Below are 24743 nucleotides of genomic sequence, written 5' to 3'. Positions count from 1 at the left end.
CGAATGGAAGAACGCATCGAGGGCTTAAACAATGCGCATCAAGCAATCGTTCTATGGACACTTGGGAGAGCAAATACCGTGGCAGAAAAAGTGAAGGTCATGTTGGCAACAATGCATCTAGTTGACGATATAAAGTTGTGGTGGAGATCCAAGTACATGGACATTCAAGATGGTCGATGTACTATGGACACTTGGGAGTGTTTAAAACAAGAACTCCACTCTTAATTATTCCTAGAAAATGTTGAGATAATTGCCATTAAGCAGTTTTTTAGGCTTACGTTAGATATTCGTGATATGTCAAAGAAAGATAAGGTCTTCAGTTTTGTTAAGGGGTTGAAGTCGTGGGTGAAGACAAAACTCTACAACCAAAGAGTTTAAGACCTTTCCATGACCTATGCTATAGTCGAACGAATGTTTGATCTTAGTTTCAATCAACTCCAAGAGATAAGACAAAACCAGGTATTCGTGAGTGGTGAAAATAAAAATTATCGACCCAACTCCCTCAAATGTGGGGGAAGTAACGAACTCAAAGGTGGAGGAAGAGAATGCGAGTCCTCCCAACTGAGAGGTAGAACTCTATGGCAGAGACATCACAGTCAGAACGATCATAAGCAAAACCAAGGCCCCTTGTCTTGCTTCATATGAAAGGGAGCCAACCAAGAAATCGAGTGCCCAGAAAAGGCGGCACTCTATGCTTTCCAAGAAAAATTCAGAATGAACTCAGAAGTTGAGTACGAGACAATTGAAGTAGACATACTACTAATTGAAGATGTGGAAAGCCCCCGCATGAGGGCCCTAGAGTATTTATTTGCTCTTCAGAAGAGAGTGTATGAGATTGAACAACCAGTGGAACGCGGTCTTATGCATGTTGAGGCCTTGGTCAACCACAAAGCGTCCAATAACACTACTGTCGACTCTGGAGCCACCCACAACTTCATGACAAGACCGAAGCGAAACAATCAAACATCCTATGGTATTGAGATACAAGACAGATAAAAGTTGTCAATTCAACGTCCTACCTGTCTAGAGGGTTACAAAGAGAACTCCGATCAAGATAGAGACTTGGATGAGACAAACTGATTTCGTGATTGTCAAAATGGACGACTTCGACATCGTGTTAGGGATGATTTTTTTGCTTAAACACAAAATCATTCTCATGCCCCTAGCGAAATATTTAGTTGTAATGGAGTCCAACCCGAAAATCATTTAAACAATCGCTCGTCGACCAAAAGGGGTGAAAGATGATGTCATCGCTACAGTTGAGAATGAATCTTACCAATGAGGAACCCATGCTCGTTGCCATTGCCATAATTGAAGAGGGAAGCTCAAGTTAGTCAACCCCAACACAAGCCTCACGATCACAGATCAGAAATTCAGATAAAGTATTTATCTCCATATGGACAGATAAATCATGAGATTTGATACTATATTGGGGATGAGATCGCCTGCCACAAATGTGTGTCATATGGCTAAACCTGAGCTAACTGAATTCTACAAAATGAATTGTTGACAGTTGGGTTCATTAGACCCGTAAAGACTCATGTTAGTGATCACCCAAATGCGAGCTAACTGAATTTTACAAGTTCGTATTGAAAACAAGTCATGAAAAGAATATTTTTCAATAAAGAAATATTCAAAATAAAATCTTTATTGTCATGGTAACGTTAACGTTATTTTTTTAAATGATAATAGTTTCTCAAAGAGATTATCTTGATATTGACCCATGCAAACATATCCTACAGTGGATGGTCCAAAAGCCGTCATGAGACTCGCAAGAATCTCATGGTGTGAATTAGCAATAGAGAAGGTAAGATATCTTGATACATGTCTTTCTCCCGTGAAGTATTTTGAAACAGGGTTTCTATTACTTAAACAAATTGCACACATCTCATTTATATAAGTTTTTAATCTACAGTTGATTAGATTGATTTAACGTGAATCACCCAATTTTAACGTCAAATAAAAATTAATCACAAATGATCCTGCTTAATATAATTACCAAAGTTTGATCGATTCACCTCCTATCTCAACTTTCGAGTAGAGGTATAAATTTTTATGGGTAGAGTTTTCTTATAGCCAGTTTTTTTTTAAATTTATTAATGTTTAATTAACTATTAATTATTAGAGGGTAAATATAAACAAAATTTTAAATAAACCCTTTGTTATTATCCTAAATTCTAATTACATTATTGTAAAAATATAGAATGGAATTAAATTGTTCCATCAATTTCTAAATATGAGAACATAATATTGTTAGGAAAATATGTTAATTAAAATTTCTAAATATAACAATTATATTAATAATATATGCTTAATATATGGTGAGATTTTAATAAATGATCCCATTTAAGACATACCACATGTATAATTAAAACAAGCAAAATTGATCAAAATTAATTACTTTAATTTTAAATAAAAATAAAAATTGCTAAATATCAATGGTTGGACATTTCATATTGATGTAAATAAAGCATTGGAATCTACTTTTGTTTATATATATATATAGAATTAAATAAAACTAAATTTTAAGTAAATTTATATTAAAGAAAAATGAAGATAGATTTAATGGGTCTTTAATTTTCTCAGCGTTGAAATTCTATTTTTCCATTTTGAAATTAGAGGTGTACATTCAACCCGACAACCCAACAATCCGGACCAACCCAATCTTTATAGTTTGGATTGGGTTGGGTTGGATTAGATTTTCGAGTTAGTTGGGGTTCATTTTTCTAAACCCAAACTGATTCGGTTTGGTTTCGAGTTCATGAGACAAAACTCTCAAGTTGACCCGAACCAAATAAAAATATATAAAATAGACTAAGAAGTTTACGTCAGATCGATACTTTGTCCTAATTTAGAACAATCCCACTCAAATTTGACACCAATCAAAAACATTAATTTTGTTTTAATTATATATATATATATATATAGTTTTAAAAATACCTTAATATTTTATTTTATTATTTTTAGTTTCTTATATAAATATTTTTAACTTTGTAAACTTTTAATTATCTTTTATCTAATATTTTATCGGAATAATTATAACGTGTGGATAAATAAAAAAAAATTAAATAATAATTTTTTTAACAACCGGAATCCAACCCAAAAATAGAGGGTTGGGTTGGGTGGTGAAAATTTTCAGGTTGGATTGGATTAGGAATCTAACCAACCCAAACTTCACGGTTGGGTAAAAAAAAATTCTTAAACCTAACTCCGATCATGTATACTCCTATCCTAAGCTATAATCATAGCTGCAGGTTCGGTTGTGGAGCCCACAGCGATAGTGTCGCGGCAAGCGTTGGAAGTGCAAGACACGTGGCGGTAGGAAGAGGATCGACGTGGATTATATGGTAATTTAGAGAGAGAATATAAATATGTATTATGGTATATTTATCAATGAAGCCAAACCATTATTTTGGTATATTTATCAAAATATGTAATTTNAAAAAAAAAAAAAAAAAAAAAAAAAAAAAAAAAAAAAAACAACGTAGTCGGAGAGTTTGAAGTTCTAAGCACAGACGGTTGGTTTGAAGGACAAGGTCTTCCTCTCCAAATCATATCCGATCAAGAAATTGGCCTGCGCTATATTCCCCCAAATCCCAAACGGGTCGCTCGCCGTCATCGGCGTCAACATCAAGCAACTCACACCACCCGCCACCCTCATAAACATATTCTCCATCCCCAACCTCACGTCAGCGCCGCCGGCGAAATGAGCGGTAATGGCCGGAATATTCACGTCGTGGCCATCTGAAGAATAGCACAGACCAAAAAAGTTACCGGGATCCTTCACCCGCTTCGATCCGATGATCTTCGCCATCGACGAAACGACGCCGTCGTGCATCTCCTTCGGAATGTAACTCAATGTGGTCCCGGAATCAATGATCATGTTGTCCTTTACGACAGCGTTTCCGACCGCGTGACGTTCGTTACCAACGGAAATGGCTTCCAGAGTCATCTGATACATCGTTCTGGGGCCCAGTGGGGTCGAAACGACACCAGGACCCGAAACGACGGCGTTTTTGCCAAAGTTGATTTTGCCACTTCCTTGACTCGATACCGACGGTAAGCAATAGGAGAATTTCCGGCTCACGGCGCTTTTTTTGCTCATTTGAGTGACTATAGAGAGTTCGCCGCCGGCGAGTCCGATGACACCGGAGGTGGTGCCGAACCCGCCGCCGCTCTCGTGGCCACATCCAATCACCATGTTCACAGACGTTGACCCGATGGTGATCGTATCAGTTCCCAACTCTCCCTTAGAGTAGGTTTGATCTCCGTACACAATACTGTAATTGCAAGACCCCTGGTCCCCACATGTGGCGCCGCCCACTGACTGACAGGTATTGGACGTGCAAGGCACGTGACGGAAAGAGGAGGATTTTTTGGGGTCAAAAATGGGTTTTGATTGGGGGTAACATTTCTTACATGGCATGCATTGAGTCCACGCTGGATCGCTGCCCGTATCAGCTATGGCCACGTAAGCCACCGGCGGTGTTCCAATTGACACAGACATTACATACTCGCCGCCGCCAGGGGAGATTGGAGATTCGATGGTGTTGTCGGTGAGAGCGGCGGCGCGTTGGAAGAGAGCGTCGGCACGGGAGATAGAACGGCGGATGGCGTTATTTAGGCGGTCGTAGTGAGAGAGAGATTGGTTGCGGATGGGTGATTGTGGAGAATCGCGGTGGAAGAGAGTGGTGGTGAAGCCAATGCCGCCGCCATAGACGGCGGTGAAGCGAAAGGAGATGAGGAGGAGAGAGAAGAAGATTGAAATGGCAGGCATGGATATAGAGATGAGGATTTGAGTAACCATGGCCTCCAATATTTATACGTAATGGGATTTAGAGAGAGAGAGAGTTTGCATGGGAATTTCATATGCATGAAAGAAAACGGTTATAAAATAACAAATTAAAATAATTTAATTTTAGATACGCTTCATAAATAATCTTCTTCTTCAAATTTGGTTAGGATGTTCTGCCTAACCATGTGGTTTTGGAAGAGAAATCACTGTAATAAAAAAACAAACAATGGAGAAACGACTTGTCGTCTTTAAACACAAACGTTATATTTGAATGACAATCTTTTGCGCTCGAGATTGTATCCGACCAAAAAGTTCACCTGCACTAAGTAAAGCCAAACAAGCCACATTATCTGCCACCATTGCAAATGTATTCAACGGTAACAATTTCACGTCGGTGCCGCCAGCAAAACGCGTCGTAATGACCGGAATATTCAAATCATCAACGCTACGCGGGGCGAAGCAAAGATCCAAAACCCCAGTCGAATCATCTACTCGCTTCGCTTTAACAACACGCGCCAACGTCGTAGCGACACTTTTGTACAAATTCCGGGGCAGAATCGTGAATGTTGTCACGAAATCGATAAGGATATTCCCTTGTTATGCGATCACTGACATGTCGTTCGCGGCCTTTAACCGCTTGTTTGCAACGGACATTGCTTCAAGAGTTAGGTAATAGAAGGTATCGGGTTCTTTTAACACGAGAGGGGTAGAAACGACTTTTCGCAGTTTGCCAGGTCACCATAAGTAAAGGATGACGATACATATTACATGTGTATACAGTTGTCAAATATTTTTAAATACCCACCAAAATGCAGACGTAAAGGTGTACATAGGACATGTATGTAATAGCCATTGATGTTTTTTGACACGTCCTTTTTGACGGAATTGGATTAAGTGACAAGTGGATGGTTCCATAAACATAGGAAATAGAAAAACATTGTATAAATGAAGAGAGAGAGAGAGAGAGAGAAAGAAGAGGAAAGATGAGGAGGTGATATCGGCGCGAGTATTGCGGTTGGAACTGTGTCCTCACAACAGTACCACATTTTTAACTAACTTTTTCCTTTTTTTAAAAGAAATGCATAGCATACCACACACCTCAAAACTCCCCCATTGCTACCATGATAATAAGACTCCCCAAACCCCACACCTCCCAGAGGGCACACAGATTAACCCAAGTTCGATAGGGAAGAAAGCAATTAAACCAACCCAAAATCAAAGGGAAAAATCCAAAGGAGAGATCAAAGAAGAGTAAATAAATTCACACATATTTCCCATTATTTCTCACTAATTTTGTGTTGTGGCCTCTGGCTTGGATTCTCCTAAGGCAGAGTTGTCTCTGCCTTAGCCATTAGCCATTAACCAAATTCATCCACCACCACCACCACCACCACCATGGTGTTCCAAGATTTCGACCAAATCTCTGAACGCCGACGACTTGAGAGGGCACGTAAATTCCGACAGAGAGTCATTATAACCGTGGTGTTAGCCACCGTGATCATCCTCCTCATAGGCGCCGCCGTCTTCATCCAGGTCTCCCCTGCTCCCTCCTCCTCCTCCAAAACCTCCAACAAAGATGGAAAATCCAAGAAACATCCCAAGTCCAACGCGGACACCGACACCGAGTCCAAGGATGCGTCCAGTGCTGAGAAAATGATTGTGATGATATGCAATTCCACAGACTATAAAGAGAAATGCGAGAGCATTTTGAAGGACGGGTTGAAGGCGAACCCCAAATCCTCTGACCCCAAAGAGCTGATTAAGCTGGCTATCACCGCCGCGGCGGCTGAGGTCAAATCCGCTTTGAAAAAGGCCACTAACTTGAAATTCGCGACGCCGGAGGAGAAGGGTGCGTTCGAGGACTGTAAGGTTTTGATGGAAGACGCGGTGGAGGAATTAGAGATGTCTATGACGGCGGTGAGTAAGAAGAATCAGGGGAAGCTGACGGAGAAAGCGACGCCGGATTTGAATAACTGGCTGAGTGCGGTTATGTCGTATCATGAGACTTGTGTTGATGGGTTCCCTGATGGGTCTAAGATGAAGCACGAAATGGAGAAGATTGGGAAGAGTGGGAAGGAATTGACGAGTAATTCCTTGGCCATGATATCGCAGGTGGCTACGTTCTTCTCTAAGTTTGAGTCTGAGGGGCCTGGGGAGGGTGCTGCAACGCGACGTCGTTTAATGGACCAGGATGAACTTCCAAGCTGGATGGATAGCAATGAGCGGAGGATGTTGAAGAGCGCTACGGCTGGGGATAAGCCTACGCCTAACGTTGTGGTTGCCCAAGATGGGTCTGGCAATTTTAAAACTATTAATGAAGCCTTGGCTGCCATGCCTGCCAAGTATGATGGACGGTATGTCATCAATCAATTACTAAATCCAAATCTCTTTATCCCATCATCATTTTCTAAATTAGCTAAATCCTCGACAATCCTTTAATTATAGAGCCTCCCTTAGGCCTATGAAGCCCTCGAACAACCATCCCTCTATGACCACCAAGTTTGAACAGCCCTTGAGACCTATGGAGCCCTCGAACAACCATCCCTCTATGACCACCAAGTTTGAACAGCCCTTGAGACCTATGGAGCCCTCGAACAACCCCTTTAATCGAGCCACCATATGAATCCCTCGAACAACCCCTTTAATCGAGCCTCAACTCTTTCGCTAAAGTCCTCTAACAAAGTACACCATTTGTCTTTGGAGTCCTTGAACAACCTATGAAGCCCTCAAATAGCCTCCTGTTAATCGAGGTTGACTCCTTGTCTAGAGTCCTCGAACAAAGTACACCCTTTATTTATTTCTAGAGTCCTTGAACAACCTAAGGAGCCCTCGAACTTGACCTTTATACCTAAGTTAAGGGCCATGACTCTAATACTATATTAGGAATCACAACCATTAACCACGTGCTGACTCCCTCCCAACCATCCTAATGGTAGAACAAATTTATTAGCACATAATGCATAACAAAAAGCAAATCTTTTTCAGGTACGTAATCTATCTAAAGGAAGGAATCTACGAGGAGGCAGTGGTGATCACCAAAAAGATGGTAAATGTGACAATGTACGGAGATGGGTCACAAAAGAGCATGATAAGTGGAAACAAGAACTTCGCAGATGGAGTTAGAACTTTCCAAACCGCATCTTTCGGTAAGCTACAAATACAATACTCAAAACCCTAAACAAATCCTTCTCTGCCCTCCTTTACTATTGTAATCCATCTCCATGCAGTGGCACTTGGAGACGGCTTCTTCGCACAAGCCATAGGATTCAGAAACACAGCAGGTCCAGAGAAGCACCAAGCCGTAGCAGCAAGAGTCCAAGCAGACCGAGCCATATTCCTAAACTGCCGCTTCGACGGGTACCAAGACACGCTCTACGCACAAGCCCACCGCCAATTCTACAGAAGCTGTCTAATAACAGGCACCATCGACTTCATCTTCGGAGACGCAGCCGCCATTTTCCAAAACTGCAACATGATGGTGAAAAAGCCGTTAGACAAGCAACAGAACATAGTGACAGCACAGGGCAGAAGCGACAGGCACGAAACCACAGCCATAGTGCTGCAAAGGTGCAAGATTTTACCGGACAAGACACTGGAGGCAGTGAAGTCGCAGTTCAAAAGCTACTTGGGGAGGCCGTGGAAGGAGTACTCAAGAACGATTGTAATGGAGTCCACAATTGAGGACATAATTCACCCGGATGGGTGGTTGGCTTGGGAAGGGGATTTTGCGCTGAAGACGTTGTACTATGCGGAGTTTAACAACGATGGGCCTGGGGCTAAGACCGAGGGCAGGGTGAAGTGGCCTGGGCATAAGGTGATTGATAAGGAGGAGGCTGCGAAGTTTACGATAGGAAGTTTTCTAGAGGTGGATTGGATCCAGAGCACGTCGGCTCCAGTTCATGTCGGCCTATTTTGATATGAACACACAAACAAAATCCTTTTTTTTTTTTTTTTTTTTTTTTTTTTTTTTTTTTTTTTTTTTTTTNTTTTTTTTTTTTTTTTTTTTTTTTTTTTTTTTTTTTTTTTTTTTTTGAACTTCAAAATTTTTTCTACCTGTCATATTGCATGCATTCCTCTTAATTTTTTTTTTTTTTAAATTCTTTTTTCTATTTATTTCTATTTATACATTTACTTGTGTACTCATAATACCTATACCACACCCATATACTCAAACAAAACTAGAGATTTCTTGGTAATTTGAAAACTAAGTTTTTTCTTGTATATTTTCTTTTGTAATTGTTTTTTATTAGGAATAATATGCATGTCGACAGGTTGTTACAATTTTTTTTTTTAATAAGACTGTCCGAATATATTTATCTCTTATTATCAACCCTTATATCTCCTCCAATTTTATTATAATTGTTAGTAGCTATTATAAATAATTTTCAGATGTACTCTACTCTCAGCAACAAAAAGAATTGAAAAGCATAATGCTTAAATTATTTTATTCAAACATTTTGTACTTAGAATCTTGAAGTGTCAAACAAAGTTGTAATATTAAATATTAATTTAAATATTTTGAATAAAATATATTTTTCCTATCTAATATATTAAATATTAATTAAAATTCTTTAATTTGAATATATTCTACTTTATATTTATTATATATCAGGTATTAATTTGAACCCACCAACTTTTTTTTTCTTTCAATTAAATTGATTTTTTTAGAATTACTCAGAGATAGCTATGGGATCTTATGGATCTATATTTATAATCTCCTATGAGTAAAATTAATTAATTAATTAAAATATTTAATTAATCAATTTAATTCATTAACTATAAGTCTTTACCATATACTTAAAGTTGCACTCTTATGCTGGTAAGAAAGAACAAACTCATTTCGATCTTAAAAGTCATTATTATCTATGCAAATAAAAGAACAAACTCCATTGGCAGGAGTTCATAACTTGCCTATAATTAAGATTGAGTCACATGTGATAATTTTATGAAATATTAATTTTCTCCATTAACAAATTTATAGAAAGAAATTAAATATTTTGTGGTCCAGTCTTACACAAACCTATTGTATTAGATACCCCACTCACATGTCTTATATGAACTATTATTTATGAAAAATATTAGATTGTCAGTGTAATCTTGAACCATATACGCGTGACATTAGAAAATGATGTTCAAGTAATGATCTGAAGGGGTTATAGTATACGAATATTGTTAGATGTTTTATTTTGATAACACTATTGATACAACCATCTTTGTAATTATTACAAATGATTTGATCAAAATTATTATTAAAAATGGGACACGAGTTTAAGATAAAAATTTCACCAAACAAAACAAAATATTTAGAAAGAATGAAAAGTAAGTTAATAATAATAATAAAAAAAAGAAAGAATTAACAGAAAATAAAATAAGATTTAATAGCATTATGGCGTATAATGAAGCGTGCCCGCTCCATCGGTGAGTGTGTGAGTGAGTGGACGAATGGCAATGCCACTCACATTCCTATTTTAAAACCTTTCTCTCACCTCAAATATCAAATTTAAAGTAGCCGTTACTCTTTTTTCTCTCTCTCTATATTCATCTCGAAGCGCCCACTCACAGATTCTCTCCTCTCCCGTTTTGCACTAAATGCTCTCACTCCATCTTCCGCCTCGCCTTCTCCTTCGTTTCAGTTCTTTCTTCTCCCATTATCTCCTCTGTAACCGCTCCTTCTCTTACTTTGCTTCTTTTTCTATAACCAGAATGATTCATGAGCTTACTATATGATTCGCGACTTATGTTCATTTTTCCCTCTTTGATTCTTGCTTTTTCTCGCCAATTTTGATGAGACTTCAAGAATTTTCAAGATTCCGCGTTCGTAATTTTACTTTTGATGCCTAACTTCACTCGATTTTAATCAATTCCGTGTACTGAGTGTTAAATGTTGGTATTCTTGGGGGATAATTTGTCTGCTAATTGAAAAACTTGAGTAATTATTGCTTAATTGTTGTGTTGTTAGCCATAGGGCTCACGAGCAACGAAGGAGATGGTTAGAACGCCAGCCACGCCGTTGTCCAAAATTCAGAGGACCCCTTCTACGACTCCAGGGGGTCCGAGAACTCGTGAGGAGAAGATACTAGTCACTGTACGTGTAAGGCCTCTCAACCGGAGAGAGCAAGCCATGTACGATCTCATTGCATGGGATTGCTTGGATGAACATACCATTGTGTTCAAGAATCCCAATCATGAGAGGCCTGTAAATCCATACTGCTTTGGTATGTTCGTGAGATTAACTGTTGAACTTTTTTCTGCTGTTCATGTTCTTCCTTTGTTATAGTTGATAAAGTAATGAAATCAAAGGAGATTTGAAAGCTCAATTTCCTTGTATGCAAAATATTTTCTGGAGATTTTGATAGCTTTTTTTCCCTTCTTATACGCGACAGATAAAGTTTTTGATCCTACATGCTCTACTCAACGGGTGTATGAAGAGGGTGCGAGAGATGTTGCTTTATCTGCTCTTACAGGAATGAATGGTAACAACGAATTTGCACCATGCTGCGGCTCATTTGCAATATACAACCTTTTTGTGAATGAGCTTTTGTTCTGAATGTTACCCACTGTTACTAAATTCTTATTTTCCTGCAGCCACAATTTTTGCATATGGACAGACCAGCAGTGGTAAGACATTTACCATGAGAGGCATTACTGAGAACGCTGTCAATGACATATTTGTACACATCAAGAATGTGAGCTATCTAAAGCTTTATATATGTTTTTTCTACTTTATCCCGTATTGTTCACTGGATCATGTTATATTTCATTTAATCTTTTCTATTTCATATTGTAGACACCAGAGAGAAATTTTCTTCTAAAATTTTCAGCTCTGGAAATATATAACGAGACTGTTGTTGACCTTTTGAATAGCAAAACTGGATCTCTTCGTCTCTTGGATGACCCTGAGGTATTGTTAACGAGTCCTCCTTATGAGTTGACCTTTACCCAGCCATATTTAGTACAGATAAAACATTTCCTTTTTTAAATACAGAAAGGAACCACTGTGGAAAAATTGGTAGAAGAAATTGTCAAGGACAACGAACACCTTAGGCAATTAATTGGAATATGTGAAGGTAATCATCTTTGTTATTATTATTTTTCTTCATGTTGTATGTTATCTTCATTTTGATCACTTTTGATAGCGATTTCATGGTTTTGTATTCAGTTAAAATACTTCTAATGATTTTGTTTTAACAATGTTGTCTCTACAGCCCAAAGGCAAGTTGGCGAAACTGCTCTCAATGATAAAAGCTCACGATCACATCAGATTATCAGGCTGGTAAGCTCCAAAATATGTTAATGATGCGAATAAAATAAATAATGTGATTTACCTATTGAATGTGGAATCGTATTTCTCCTTAATAGGGGTTTTTAACCACAAAAAAAGCGACGGTGGTGAAACAACCTCACCCCCATATAATTAGCCCACCTTATCCAAAAGGAAAGGCACTAGGATTTTGACCTTTAGGGTAAGCTTAGATATGACAAAGGAAGGGATACCTACTAAACAAGCTCATCTTTTGAGTTTAACTTCATCCCAATCGGTCCCTGCTAATAAGCAGTTCTTGTTAATTTTAAGGCCCAAAGTTAACTAGAAGCATGTAGTAGTATTGGTGGCTTACAATTTGGAATACTCTTCCCTCCCGTAACAGTAAGCTGTAAAGGAGAGATGTGATCACTATCTATTTTAAAAGACACAATAGATAGTCGAAGGTTTTGTTTGTGGTTGTGCCCTTTCACTCTCATAGTATGGAAGGGGAGTGAGTTCACGAGATGAGGGGAGAAGTTATGAGGACCTTCTTTTCAAGAGATTGTGTTCTCTAGTAGGTCAATTTCTTTCCCATAACATAGTTTACATGGTTGGAAAGAAATAGGAACAAGGATAGATGGTTCAGTATTGGTGAGAAGATTTTTAGATTTTGACACATTTTATTTCTTCTCTTAGCTCTTGGTTCAAATTTATTTTGTACTACTATCTTTTCTTATACCCGTTTCTTAAAGTTTTTTGTTCTCCCCTGTTAATTTGAGCCTTTCTTTTTATATGGGCCTCTGTTCTTTAAGCTCTGTTCTTTTATTTGTATTAATTAACGCTGGTTTCCACTAATAAAAAGTTCCTAAGAGGCTGGACTTATCTATTCATAGAGTCGATCAGTGTTCCAAACAGAATGAAAGTGCATTACTTTCCCCAAACGAGAGAGAGAGAGAGAGAGAGAGAGAGAGGAAAAGAATAGAAAAGTAGAGTCAACTTGAGTTACGTGTTTAATCATGCATTTGTCACCTAACTTTATCCTTGGCGATACCCATTCTTTAAGTTCAGCTTGGTAAATTAGAAGCCTAACTCAAAAGATCTCTAACAAGAGAACCTTGGAATTGAATCTGTATTTTGTAGCGATCTTATTCATTGTTTGCCTTACTGTTGTTACATATTCCCCAAGTTCCACTCTGTTTGCAGTTAGTAAAGTGGCTACGAAACATGGGTTCATGTTGATCGTATATGTTCTCCATCAAGCAATTCATATACTTGTTAGTTAGGATTTTGTATTCTTTTGGATTTGTTTGATAGTAAGGTAGGTTAGGTAACACTATGAGCTAGGATCAACGATCAGGTCAAGTCAGTATAGTGTTGGATATCCTCATGGGAATTAGTAATTGCATGGGAGCTCTAGAAATTGCGAGGCCCAGTTCAATTGCAAGCCTATCTTTTTTGTTGCAAAACTTGAGCTGGCCCATATCTAAAGGAATTAACCTACCCTCCATTCTTTTCAATTTAAACATCTTCAAGATTGGAATTAACGTGAGATTTTTTTTTTGGAAGGGGGATATCTAAGATGAAGCGTTATTATCATGATATTCTTCTACAAATTTCTTCCTAAATTATTTTGCATGTAACAAATTTTCTAATGGGTCCGTAAAAGAACAGAAAATTTTCATTGGTTTGACTTTGAGGATTGTTTTGATGCTCCAGACATGGCTAAGAAGCTAACATTTTTAGTGGGAAAATTTTCCAACCATCGAAAGAAATGACTTTTTCTTTTTTGTTTCTCCTAGAAAAACTTGATGATGTGGTAAGATTTTAGTTTTCCTTTTTTTGGCATAAATTTATATTAATCTTGGTTAAATCCTTGAATAATTCCTTTTAGTTTCCAATTTGGATTTTAGTTTTCTTTTTTCTTTTAATTTTCTATTTTAATTCCTAGTTCTTTACCCTAGTTTGTTTCTAATAAAGACTTGATTCTTGGAGAATTCCCTCCTTTAAAATCCCAAAAATGCTCACACCATATTTGATCTCTCTCATTATTATTCTTCCCACATCACGTATTGCTCATGTTATTACCAGCAGTTTTAAGTGATTGTTTTGTGCCCCAGTCCCACAAGTCTGAATTTCGATAATACTCAGGCTTCTCAAAGAGATTGATTAAGTTGCAAGAATTCTCTCCTTTTCCTGCTCAAGTTCTGCCCTTTGACCACTTAAGAAATCTTGTTCTTGATCTTTTCCGATGAGGCGTTATTACCTGTAAAAACTTTAAGTTTCCTGCTCTACATCTCAATATAAGAAATTTATTGATATGGTGGGAGTACATGCCTCCTTGTTCTTACAAGTCCTAAACTCATTCTCTGAGATTGGAGGGGAGTAAGTGAGATTGATTGATTGTTTAATTTTTATCTGCTAGTGGTGGGCTTGAGCTGTTACACCTTATCTCTCCATTTGACTAATGTGAGTTTTGAGATATTAAACATTTGTTGTCTATGGACATATTTCTCAAACTATAGTGTGTCTTTCTAGATTTATTCACTCATGATGGGTCGTATATCATACCATATGTATATAAAAGATTTGACAAGTGCGTAAGTTTTGAGGTATTAAACATTTGTTGAACATGGACTTTCTAGATTTATTCACTCATTATTGTCTTGTATCATACTATATATATACACACACTATATAGATTCTTATATAGAATATCTTATATATTTTGTTTAGATTCATATGGTCTCTTCTCTTGGTAATAACCCCCACTTTCTTTTCCTCTCTTTTCAGACCATTGAAAGTAGCCTCCGGGAAGCTACAAATTGTGTGAAATCTTTCATAGCAAGTTTGGTATGTTGGCCATTACTTTCCTCTCTTTCTTATCACATAGAAGACTATTTATGGTAGCTGGAACTATAATTTTCAGAACCTTGTGGACCTTGCTGGAAGTGAACGTGTTTCTCAAACTAGTGCAGATGGTACAAGATTGAAGGAAGGTAGCCACATCAACCGTAGTTTATTGACACTTACAACTGTCATTAGAAAGCTAAGGTAAAAGCCAATTCAATCTAATTTAATTTCATTCCTTTAATAAACTGAAGAGTTAAAGGTAAAGTTTTGACAATTTATTACATCGTGATTCCACATCCAACTTGAAGTATTTGCTCTAGCTAGTTATAGGGTTAACTTGTTCAACTGGAATTTTAGGGTTGCTCTGATTTTCTCCTAGGAGTTGTTTGTAACATTGCTTTTACTTCTTCATAATATTGATTAATTTTGTTTCCTTGAAAAAGAAGACCGGTTGTCGATAAGGTTGGCATCGATAAGGTTGTCTCAGTTGCATACAGTAGTACAAGATGTTTTAATTTACTTTTCTTTTTCCCCCTCTGAGAATATGGGTTCTTTTATGGAGGGTGGAAAATAAGAAANAAAAAAAAAAAAAAAAAAAAAAAAAAAAAAAATCAAACAGTTTTCTCAGATTTCTATCTTCAAAAAGTTGGAAAGCCTCCTTTTAATTATAGGGTAAGGAAATTATATGGTTTTTTCTTCTCTCTTTGTAATGCTGGGCAAAAGATGGCTACAATACCATATGGGGATTAAAGAAGGTGCATGAATATTGTTCACTTTGGGGAGGGAGTGGACGACAGGAAAGTATATTGCAGTAAAAGACAGTGTATTCCTTTACTTCTTTTGTTGTTAGGAAAAGTAATTATGTAGTTCAATCTTCTCTTCTCTTTTTGCAGTGGTGGGAGAAGAGGTGGCCACATACCATATAGGGATTCAAAACTTACACGAATATTGCAGTCCTCACTTGGGGGAAATGCTCGTACAGCAATTATTTGTACCATGAGCCCAGCTTTAAGTCATGTGGAGCAAACAAGGAATACACTTTCGTTTGCAACTAGTGCAAAGGAAGTTACCAATAATGCCCAAGTAAACATGGTATGTAAAAATATTAAATTGTACTTCAAATACCGTAAGATTTTGTCGTAATTTTTTATTACAATGTTATTGTTAGTTTTATTTTGTTAGTCTCATTAGTAGCTTATTTGGAAAATTTTGAGGTCTCTCTAAAAGTCTCGTAGCAATATTTAGACTCAAGTTAAGACGAATGCCCTTGCATATAGGATCCCATGTCCCCGCAATCAATGAGTTTTTGTGAAGAATCAAGAGCTACCTTTGATTATTGTAGTTACTGTATTGAAATTACCTTTTCCCCCTTAAATAAAAGATAGCTTTTCAACTTTTCATTGATAATATGAGACGGAAATGTTCTGGAAGGAAAAAAAAAAGAAAAAGAAAACTCTCTGGAGAGTGAGATAAAAAGGGGAAGGGAAAAAGACAAGAAGAAGAAACTCAACATGGAGCATTACTACAACCATTAAAAAAAAACCAAAAAACAAAAAGCCAGAAAGCTTAGGCTTGAATAACGATTTGGTTTTTAGTTTCTAGTTTCTGACAATTAAGTTTATAAACACTACTTCTACCCATAAGTTTATATATGTGGTTATCTAGTTCTACTAATGTTTGCAAAAACTAAGTCAAGTTTAAAAATTAAACAAAAAGTAGTTCTTAATTTTAGAATTTGACTAGGAATTCACGTATTTTTTTAAGAAAAGTAAAAATCATAATTGAGAAATAGGTGGAAAGTAAGCGTAAATTTTAAACATAGAACACTAAAAATCAAAATTGTTAGCAAACCAGGCCTATAGAATCCAGAGACAGCAGCACCAAGAAACCATATTTCCACCTGAACAACCAAATATATAAACAAAAAGAACTCCCAGTCAATGAAGCCACCCATTAAAAGAATAAGAGAACAAAAGCAGGGTCACAAACTTTTGTCTACAGTTGATGAAGTGAAATTTGAACCGTCTTTGGAAGTATGTGTTAGTCTTGAATATGGAAACTTCGAGTGTGCAGAATTAAGAGTACATGCTACAAGATCTCTAGAAACCTCGGATGTACAAACACTAGTGTAAGACAGACACTGTCTAATTCAACCTATTTTTATATAAAATAAAAACTCTGTTCCCAATTGTGTTTGTTCACGCTTCCTTGTCCTCCTAATTTTAAACAGTGTTGTTGAAGGTATCCATTATCTTAGTATCAGTGGATAAAACATAGTTCAGGTTTCAAATATCATTGCTATTTCAACCATTTTCTCAATCTCTTCTGAAATATTTATAAAATGTCGGTAACTTGGAGTCTAATAATGTTGTCACTACCAACATTTTCAACCCCTGCATATCCTTCTTTGCACGGAATATAACTATCTCTCTCTGATATTAGATCTTTGGTTTCTTTGCATAAAAGATATTGTATTGATATTGGAACTTGAAAAAACCCCGGAATGGTTAGGTTGTCAAAGGCATTCATGCAATAAAGAATTTAAAGATGAATTTGGCTTGATCGATTTACTACTTGTTTCAATCATCCTCTTTCTAGGTTGTCTCAGACAACAGATTATTGAAACATTTGCAAAGTGAAGTCGCCAGACTTGAGGCTGAACTCAAAAGTCCAGAGGTGTCTTCTACGTGTTTACAGTCTTTACTACTGGAAAAGGATAAAAAGATTCAGCAGGTATCACATTGAAAAAACTTTTCACATACAACTTATTAAATGTTTTAGTTTCCATGCGTGTCCAATGGCCGTTCCCTGACAGACTGCCATTGTGATTGGATAGCTGTAATTATACAGCCGCAGAACTATTATTAGATTGAGTTTTTATTTCTTGCTCATTGAGAGCCCAGCTTTTGAGCGTTTCCATTCTAGTAAAATAATCCTAAACTTGTCTGTTCTTTCGTTGGGTCTAAAGACCTGAATTTTTCGTGTCTCTGTATAATTATTGTAATAAGAAAATCTCTTTCGTAGATGGAGAAAGAAATAAAGGAGCTAAGGTGTCAACTTGAACAAGAAAAAAAAGTATATGGGGAACCGAAGGTACATTATTTTGAGGTTTATAATATTCACCGTTATTATTGATATTTTTAATCATTGACTTGTTGACTTTTGCAGGGAATAGATGAATGTGGGCCTTCTCATGTAGTTAGGTGCCTATCGTTTCGAGGAGATGATGATCGAACTCCCACTAAAATTCCTCCAGGATCCAAGCTAAGAAGTGTAGTAGTAGGAAGGAAAGGAGCTTTGAGGCGATCAATACCGTCAATAGATCCATGCATTATTGTGCATGAAATCAGAAAGCTAGAACACTGTCAGAGGCAGCTTGGTGAGGAAGCAAATCGAGCCCTTGACGTGTTGCATAGGGAGGTTGCTTCCCATAAACTGGGAAGTCAAGAAGCCTCTGAAACTATTGCTAAGATGCTATCCGAAATCAAGGACATGCATGTTTTAATCTCCATTCCTCAAGAAACCATTGCTGGAGATAAGACAAACCTGATGGAAGAGATACTTCGTTTTAAATCTGAAGGAACTGCAATTGAATCTCTTGAAAAGAAGCTTGAGAATGTTCAGAAATCTATTGACAATTTGGTCTCGTCTTATCCAAGTCCAAACGACGAGGATACACCGGAGTTGAAGAACCAGCATAAAAGGAAAAAAGTACTTCCTTTTGCATTGAATAACGGTACAAACATGCATCAAATTATTCGATCCCCATGCTCTCCTATGTCTTCTTCCCGTAGTGTAACGAAGTATGAAACAGAGAACAGGGTTCCTTGTAAAGTGACTTCGGCTCTTGATGAACGTTCAAGGACGCGCAAAATTACACCAAACTGTGATGAAAACTGCAGAAATGTATCAAGGGATAGTACTCCCCTATCACAGCAATCTAACTCAGTTAATGTGAAAAAAATGCAGAGAATGTTCAAGACTGCTGCTGAGGAGAATATACGGAGTATAAGAGCTTATGTTACTGAGTTAAAAGAACGGGTGGCAAAACTACAGTATCAGAAGCAACTGCTGGTTTGCCAGGTATATAAATTGCTCAGATTCTTTTTTGTCTCATTATATTAGTCATGTACATCGCGATAACTTGAGAATACAGTATCAGTTAAGCGTGTAAAGAAATCAGCCAGTTGCCAGTTATAGGCAGCTACAGCTAAGTCCATGTTATAGCTAGTATAAATTGCAGCAGGGTGTTAAGCACACCCCGAAAAGGCACAGTGAAAAATATAGGAAAATATAAGCAATCAGTAATCAAGGGGATAGACATAAGTCTATGCTATACAGCTAATATAAATTATAGCAGGGATAATTCAAACACGAGGAAAAAGATAGTGTGATAAATAGGAAAATATAGGCTACACTTCCAACACAACTTTGACATAGAATTTTGACTAACCAAATGTAGCCATCAACCCTCCTTTTGTGACCTCCCTTTCTCACCAAAACAATCCTCTCTCTTTACGGATCCTAGGATTTTTTTGAAAGAGATACAGAAGTGAAGTAGAATAACTGCACAAAGCATACTAAATTGGGATGCGTTTGCTTCCCATAGAGAAGTAGGCTTTCCTCAAATGGCTCCTCTAGAAGTTTAGTGGGCTTTGTAAAACAGTCTTTAGTGAACATGTAAAATTTAACCAGCTACACTCACCAGGCTCCAAAAGTAGGGAATCTTAGGATTATAGGAACCCAATTATAAGCCAATATTCTAGAAGGGACAAGAAAGGGAATTCATCCTCTGCAAGTTAGTTACGCAAGGGAGGGCTGTGCAAGGAGGGGAACACTATTGGAATGTGGGTAGTATATATATAAGGTGGCTAGGCAAGTAGATATGTTTATGCGTTTTGTGTGTTTGCTTTAGCAAAATAGGAGGGGAGAGAGAGAAAGAGTTTAGCAGCCCTCTCTCCCCTCCAATTGGTCGGGGGTTTTGTATTGCCTTAGGCATTTCTTTCCTCTTAATGTCAACATCATCCGGAGATGCTGATATTAAGAGGAAAGTAGATATGTTTCGAGTTGTCTGTTTGCTTCAGCAAAATCGGAGGGGAGAGAGAGAGAGTTTACCAGCCCTCTCGGGCTCCAATTGGTTGGGAGTTTTGTAAAGCCTTAGGCATTTCTTTCTTCTTAATATCAACATCATCCGGAGATAACTTGCATATTGGTATTGGATAAGTTCGTCCTAGTAAATTTGTAAAAATGACTTAGAAGAGACGCAAAGAATGTTTGGATATGACCAATCAAGAAATTAAAAGTATCGAGAAGAATGTTGAGAAATTTCCAGTGATGGAAAACAATTTTTCATCGTTGAAAAAAAAAATGGTGGAATGCCTCAATGTTCAAGCAGATGAAGCCAAGCAAAATGTGGATGAAACCAAAAAAGATGTTCGCGAATGTGGTCATTGAGATATCATTGTTGAGTACAACGAGGATAAGAACTTCATTTTCAACTATTATTGAAGGCTCTGGTCATAAGCAAAATGAAAGGAAAAACTCTACTGAGACATTGGGGAGAAAAGGAATGGAAAAACTCTAGTGTGAGACATTGGGACAAACTCCTGATGAAATGCAGAAAACATAAGAAGGAACAGAGGATCATAGTACACTGAGAGTCGAAATGCATAGGTTTGGAGGAGATGACTAAGGTTCGTAGCTTTTCAAGGATGACAGATATTTCCAAATGCATAAGCTCACTTATTCTGAGAAATTACCAGTTACAGTTGTGATTTTTGGAGGTGTCACATTATACTAGTATTGAGAATTGGAGGGATGAGAACCCTTGTAGAACTAGAATGATTTGGAAATATGTTTGTTGACACATCAAAGAAAGGAAGTGTGCGAGGAAGGTTCCTAACCATAAAATAGGAAATAATATTGGAGTACTGAAACACATTTGAAGGCACCACGTTTTCACTTGATAGACAAATCATTGGAAAATGCTTTTTTGAATGGATTGGATCCGGTAGTTAGGGATGAGGTTATGTGTTGGCAACCCCTTGGGATTCATATGATCATGTCAATGAGACAACTTGTGGAAATCATGAACAGATTGGAGGCCGGAAAACATATCGCACTCCCTAATACCAGGGCTCAATTGGCCAACCCTAAGCCCACCACACATCCATTAAAGAGAGTAGTTAGGCCTCCTATGACCTTAGAATTAGCCCACCACAAACATTCCTTAACAAATAACCCACCACAAACATTCCTTAACAAATAACCAACTACGAAGTGATGATAGGAACTGGTGTCGCAGTAAAAGGCAATGGGGTTGGTAGCACAATTTGTGAAAACTTTCTAACCTTAGAATTAGGGGGTGTAGATGTCAGTCTAGGGATGTAGTGGCTTCTCACACATTGGGTGTACTGAGGTCATCTCTAACGATGAAGGTTATTTATTTGGGGGCCACGTAAAGTGATGCTAAAAGGTAATCCAAGATTGACCAAGGCCTACGTGACCTTAAAAAACACGGGGCCGTAATGACCATAGATTCTTAGTGGAATTCAGGGCACTTGTCATCGCTCCCCAATATCATCACTTCCTAATCCCATGAGTTGTAGATAATGGTAGCCTATGAAAATTTTTACTAACAATTAAGTGATCAGGGACTTTACTGATGTTTTTCAATTGCCTAGTGATTCACCACACAACACGATCTCCAGTTATTGGAAGGAACTGCTCTTATGAATACATCCTTACCGTCATCCTCATTACAGAAGGATAAATTTGAACACTTAATGAATAAAATGTTGATAGTGAGAATTATTTGGTCGAGTATAATCCTACATTCTAGCCCTGTGTTGCTTGTCAAAAAGAAGGTTGGTGGATGGTTATAGTACCAGATAAGTTTCTCAATTCTGGTTATTGATGAGTTGCAAGGATCTCCAATCTACTCCAACATCAGATCTGAAATCAGGCTACCATCAAATTCGAATACATGAGAACGACATAACCAAAATTGCATTCAGAACCCATGAAGAAGGCCCTTATGAATTTTTGGCTATGACCTTCGATCCCACACTGGCCCATTCACATTTCAATCTCTTAGCAATTGCATATTCTGGCCTTTTGTCCATGACATCATCCTTGTTGAGTTGTATTCCAATGGGGCCAAGTGTCAGTTTGCCAACGAGAATATTGAATACTTGGGCCATTGGGTTTCAGCTGAGGGAGTTCAAGCAGACCCAAAAAGGATTTGTGCCTTAATCAAATGGCCGATACCACAGAACAGACGTGAGTTGAGAGGCTTTCTGGGATTCATAGGGTACTATAGGTGGTTTGTGGAAAATTTAGAATGCACATTAGCTCCCCTATCCTAATTGTTGAAAGCAAACCAATTGTGTGGACTGAAGAAGCAACAGAGGCCTTCGAGAGACTAAAGAATTCCATTATTAGATTCCAAATTTTGATCAGCCATTCATAGTGGAGACGGACGCCTTGGGAGTTGGTTTGGGAGCAGTATTTATCACAAAACCAGAATCTCCAACTACTAGGTACAACCTCCATTCCAGTTTTCTGTGTATCTTAGCTTAAAAAAGCTTTGGGCGATTCACAATTTGTGCAGTAGGGTCCTTCCATACTTAATGATGACTATGAAGGCTAATGGATCCAAATGATATTTTTGGCTATCGAAAGACTTGCATGCACACTAGAACGACTCAATTACTTGTGAGCTGGAAAGACTTGCATGCCCATGAAGCTACTTGGGAGCGGCTACATGACTTCTGACGCCAGTTGTTGCCTATTGGCTCCAACTACCAGGTACATCCTCCATTAATCCATTTCTATATATCTCAGCTTAAAAAAGCTTTGGGTGATGCTCAATCCATGCAGTAAGGACCTCTCGTACTTAATGATGACTATGAATGGCTACTGTAACCAGATGATATTTCGGATCATCGAAAGAATGCGCACATTGGAACGACTGAATTACTTGCGAGCTTAGAAGACTTATGTGCTCATGAAACTACTTGGGTGCAGCCAGTTCTTGAGGTGTATCTCCTTGGGGTGACAAAGTTACTTTGACCCCGGGGTGATGTTAGATTAGACCCCCAATTACCATCCAATATTCCAGAAGGGTCAAGAAGGGGAATTCCTCCTCTGCAAGTTAGTTACCTAGGGGAAAGCTGTGTAAGGAGGGAACCATTAGTGGAATATGGATAGTATATATATACGGATATTAGGAAAGATAGGTTCATGGTTTTTGTGTGTTTTCTTTTGCAAAATAAGAGGGGAGAGAGTTTACCAGCTTGCAGAGAGAATACCTTGCAGATCAGAATACCTTGCAGATCAGAATACCTTTATTATAACATACATCGTAGAGAGAATACGCCAATAATGATAAAGACAAAACCCCAAACTGACTTCCCCAATTTCTAAGCTTAACCTTGTTACTATTAGAATGTGCAAAGAGCACTTCTTTCCTGTCCCATGAGCCTCTGACAGCAACTTAACAAATTGAAGTATGTTATAATAAAGGTTGAATAGAAGGTCCTCATCCCCAAAGTAGTAAAGTTTGTTCTGACAACCCCATTCATGGTAATTTTTCATCCAAAGATATATCGTGTCCCAAAAATGAGTTAGAATGGCAGTTTACAAATGTCTACAGAATGGCGTTGACAATTTGAATTTAACCTTACATAGGCCAGCTGATATTTTATTCTTTCTTCCCTATATGTACGTGTATATGTATTTATCATTTATTTATTACGAACCAGAAATGAGACAATTTTCTTCTTACATATATTTTATTTACATGCTTATTGAACATATGTATAGGTATTGGATCTGGAGAAAAATGAGAATGGAACTGAAGCGGCAATGGACACAATTGAACATACTCCAGTTTCTTGGCATACTATATTTGAAGATCAGAGAAAGCAAATCATCATGTTATGGCATCTTTGCCATGTTTCCCTTGTACATCGGACACAGTTTTACTTGCTGTTTAAAGGAGACCCATCTGATCAAATTTATATGGAAGTTGAATGGAGAAGATTAACATGGTTGGAGCAACACTTAGCGGAGCTTGGAAATGCGAGTCCAGCACTTTTAGGCGATGAACCTGCAAGCTCTGTTTATGCAAGGTATAAGCTCTGTAACTTGAGATGAGATGAGATGTTTCTTAAGCTTTCATTTGAATACAAACAACAATAATGACGGTTGCAATGCTGCGCAGTGTCAAGGCTCTGAAGCAAGAAAGGGAGTATCTTGCGAAGAGGGTGAGCTCTAAGCTAACAGCAGAGGAAAGAGAAATGTTGTATGTGAAATGGGAAGTTCCACAAGTTGGAAAACAGAGAAGGCTGCAGCTAGTCAACAAGTTATGGACAGATCCCCTTAACATGAAACACATACAGGACAGTGCAAAAATTGTTGCAAAGCTAGTTGGGTTCTGTGAATCAGGGGAACATGTTAGCAAGGAGATGTTTCAACTCAACTTTGTTTGTCCTTCCGATAGGAAGACTTGGATGGGCTGGAATCTAATCTCAAATCTGTTAAATCTATAATATGATCTTTGTATATGCTAAGATACTGCCTTGATGAGCTCTTTGCTATGAAATGTTCAACCCTCTGAAACTTCTAGTGGGAGCTGTGGTAAGAAATGAACTAACCTAGATTATGTATAAATTTTCTCCCAAGTTGTGCAAATGGCCATTTTTGCTGTTGATAAGCTTTTTTTGCTGTTGATGAGCTTTTTTCGCTGTTGCTGATGTAATCAGTTAATGCAAGGTAAGAGTCTGAATAATTAAAGAACTCTAATATTCTTCAACTAATTCATGTAAACCTTGCATCAAATTTTCTTGAATT

The 24743-nt window shown here is 37.7% G+C and overlaps 3 protein-coding genes across 4 annotated transcripts; 2 read left to right on the top strand and 1 right to left on the bottom strand.

Annotated features, from left to right (window-relative positions):
• Positions 1 to 3505: 3505 nt before the first annotated feature.
• LOC111778386 (aspartic proteinase CDR1-like) lies at positions 3506 to 4807 on the bottom strand. The gene has a single exon (XM_023658178.1). The coding sequence runs from the start codon at positions 4805 to 4807 to the stop codon at positions 3506 to 3508; it is 1302 nt and encodes a 433-aa protein (XP_023513946.1).
• A 1267-nt stretch (positions 4808 to 6074) lies between these two features.
• Positions 6075 to 8724, top strand: LOC111793019 (putative pectinesterase/pectinesterase inhibitor 45). The gene is made up of 3 exons (XM_023674693.1): positions 6075 to 7149; positions 7781 to 7941; positions 8023 to 8724. The coding sequence occupies exons 1-3, from the start codon at positions 6191 to 6193 to the stop codon at positions 8709 to 8711; spliced, it is 1809 nt and encodes a 602-aa protein (XP_023530461.1). The 5' UTR covers positions 6075 to 6190; the 3' UTR covers positions 8712 to 8724.
• A 1614-nt stretch (positions 8725 to 10338) lies between these two features.
• Positions 10339 to 24601, top strand: LOC111792829 (kinesin-like protein NACK2). 2 transcript variants are annotated; one of them, XM_023674425.1, is made up of 15 exons: positions 10339 to 10454; positions 10755 to 11010; positions 11179 to 11268; positions 11381 to 11481; positions 11583 to 11696; positions 11781 to 11862; positions 12001 to 12068; positions 14829 to 14888; positions 14965 to 15089; positions 15782 to 15980; positions 17487 to 17621; positions 17913 to 17981; positions 18057 to 18971; positions 23715 to 24022; positions 24115 to 24601. In XM_023674425.1, the coding sequence occupies exons 2-15, from the start codon at positions 10782 to 10784 to the stop codon at positions 24440 to 24442; spliced, it is 2823 nt and encodes a 940-aa protein (XP_023530193.1). In that variant the 5' UTR covers positions 10339 to 10454; positions 10755 to 10781; the 3' UTR covers positions 24443 to 24601. The 2 variants fall into 2 exon arrangements, with proteins under 2 accessions (XP_023530193.1, XP_023530202.1); XM_023674434.1 differs by having other exon boundaries at positions 10349 to 10609.
• Positions 24602 to 24743: the final 142 nt, after the last annotated feature.

This window comes from Cucurbita pepo, chromosome LG01 (assembly GCF_002806865.2).
Source record: "Cucurbita pepo subsp. pepo cultivar mu-cu-16 chromosome LG01, ASM280686v2, whole genome shotgun sequence".
Classification (NCBI taxonomy): Eukaryota; Viridiplantae; Streptophyta; class Magnoliopsida; order Cucurbitales; family Cucurbitaceae; genus Cucurbita; species Cucurbita pepo.
Note: the sequence above shows the minus strand (reverse complement) of the source record. Positions and strands in the feature narration are given on the sequence as shown.

What these genes read in the sequence shown, in the direction of transcription:
- LOC111792829 (XM_023674425.1), top strand. Translation starts at nt 10,782, where the DNA reads ATGGTTAGAACGCCAGCCACGCCGTTGTCCAAAATTCAGAGGACCCCT. An exon ending in TGCTCTTACAGGAATGAATG is followed by an intron (nt 11,269 to 11,380) that starts GTAACAACGAAT and finishes ATTTTCCTGCAG; the next exon opens with CCACAATTTTTGCATATGGA. An exon ending in ATAATGCCCAAGTAAACATG is followed by an intron (nt 15,981 to 17,486) that starts GTATGTAAAAAT and finishes TCCTCTTTCTAG; the next exon opens with GTTGTCTCAGACAACAGATT.
- LOC111778386 (XM_023658178.1), bottom strand. Translation starts at nt 4,807, where the DNA reads ATGGTTACTCAAATCCTCATCTCTATATCCATGCCTGCCATTTCAATC.
- LOC111793019 (XM_023674693.1), top strand. Translation starts at nt 6,191, where the DNA reads ATGGTGTTCCAAGATTTCGACCAAATCTCTGAACGCCGACGACTTGAG. An exon ending in CCTGCCAAGTATGATGGACG is followed by an intron (nt 7,150 to 7,780) that starts GTATGTCATCAA and finishes AATCTTTTTCAG; the next exon opens with GTACGTAATCTATCTAAAGG. An exon ending in TTTCCAAACCGCATCTTTCG is followed by an intron (nt 7,942 to 8,022) that starts GTAAGCTACAAA and finishes ATCTCCATGCAG; the next exon opens with TGGCACTTGGAGACGGCTTC.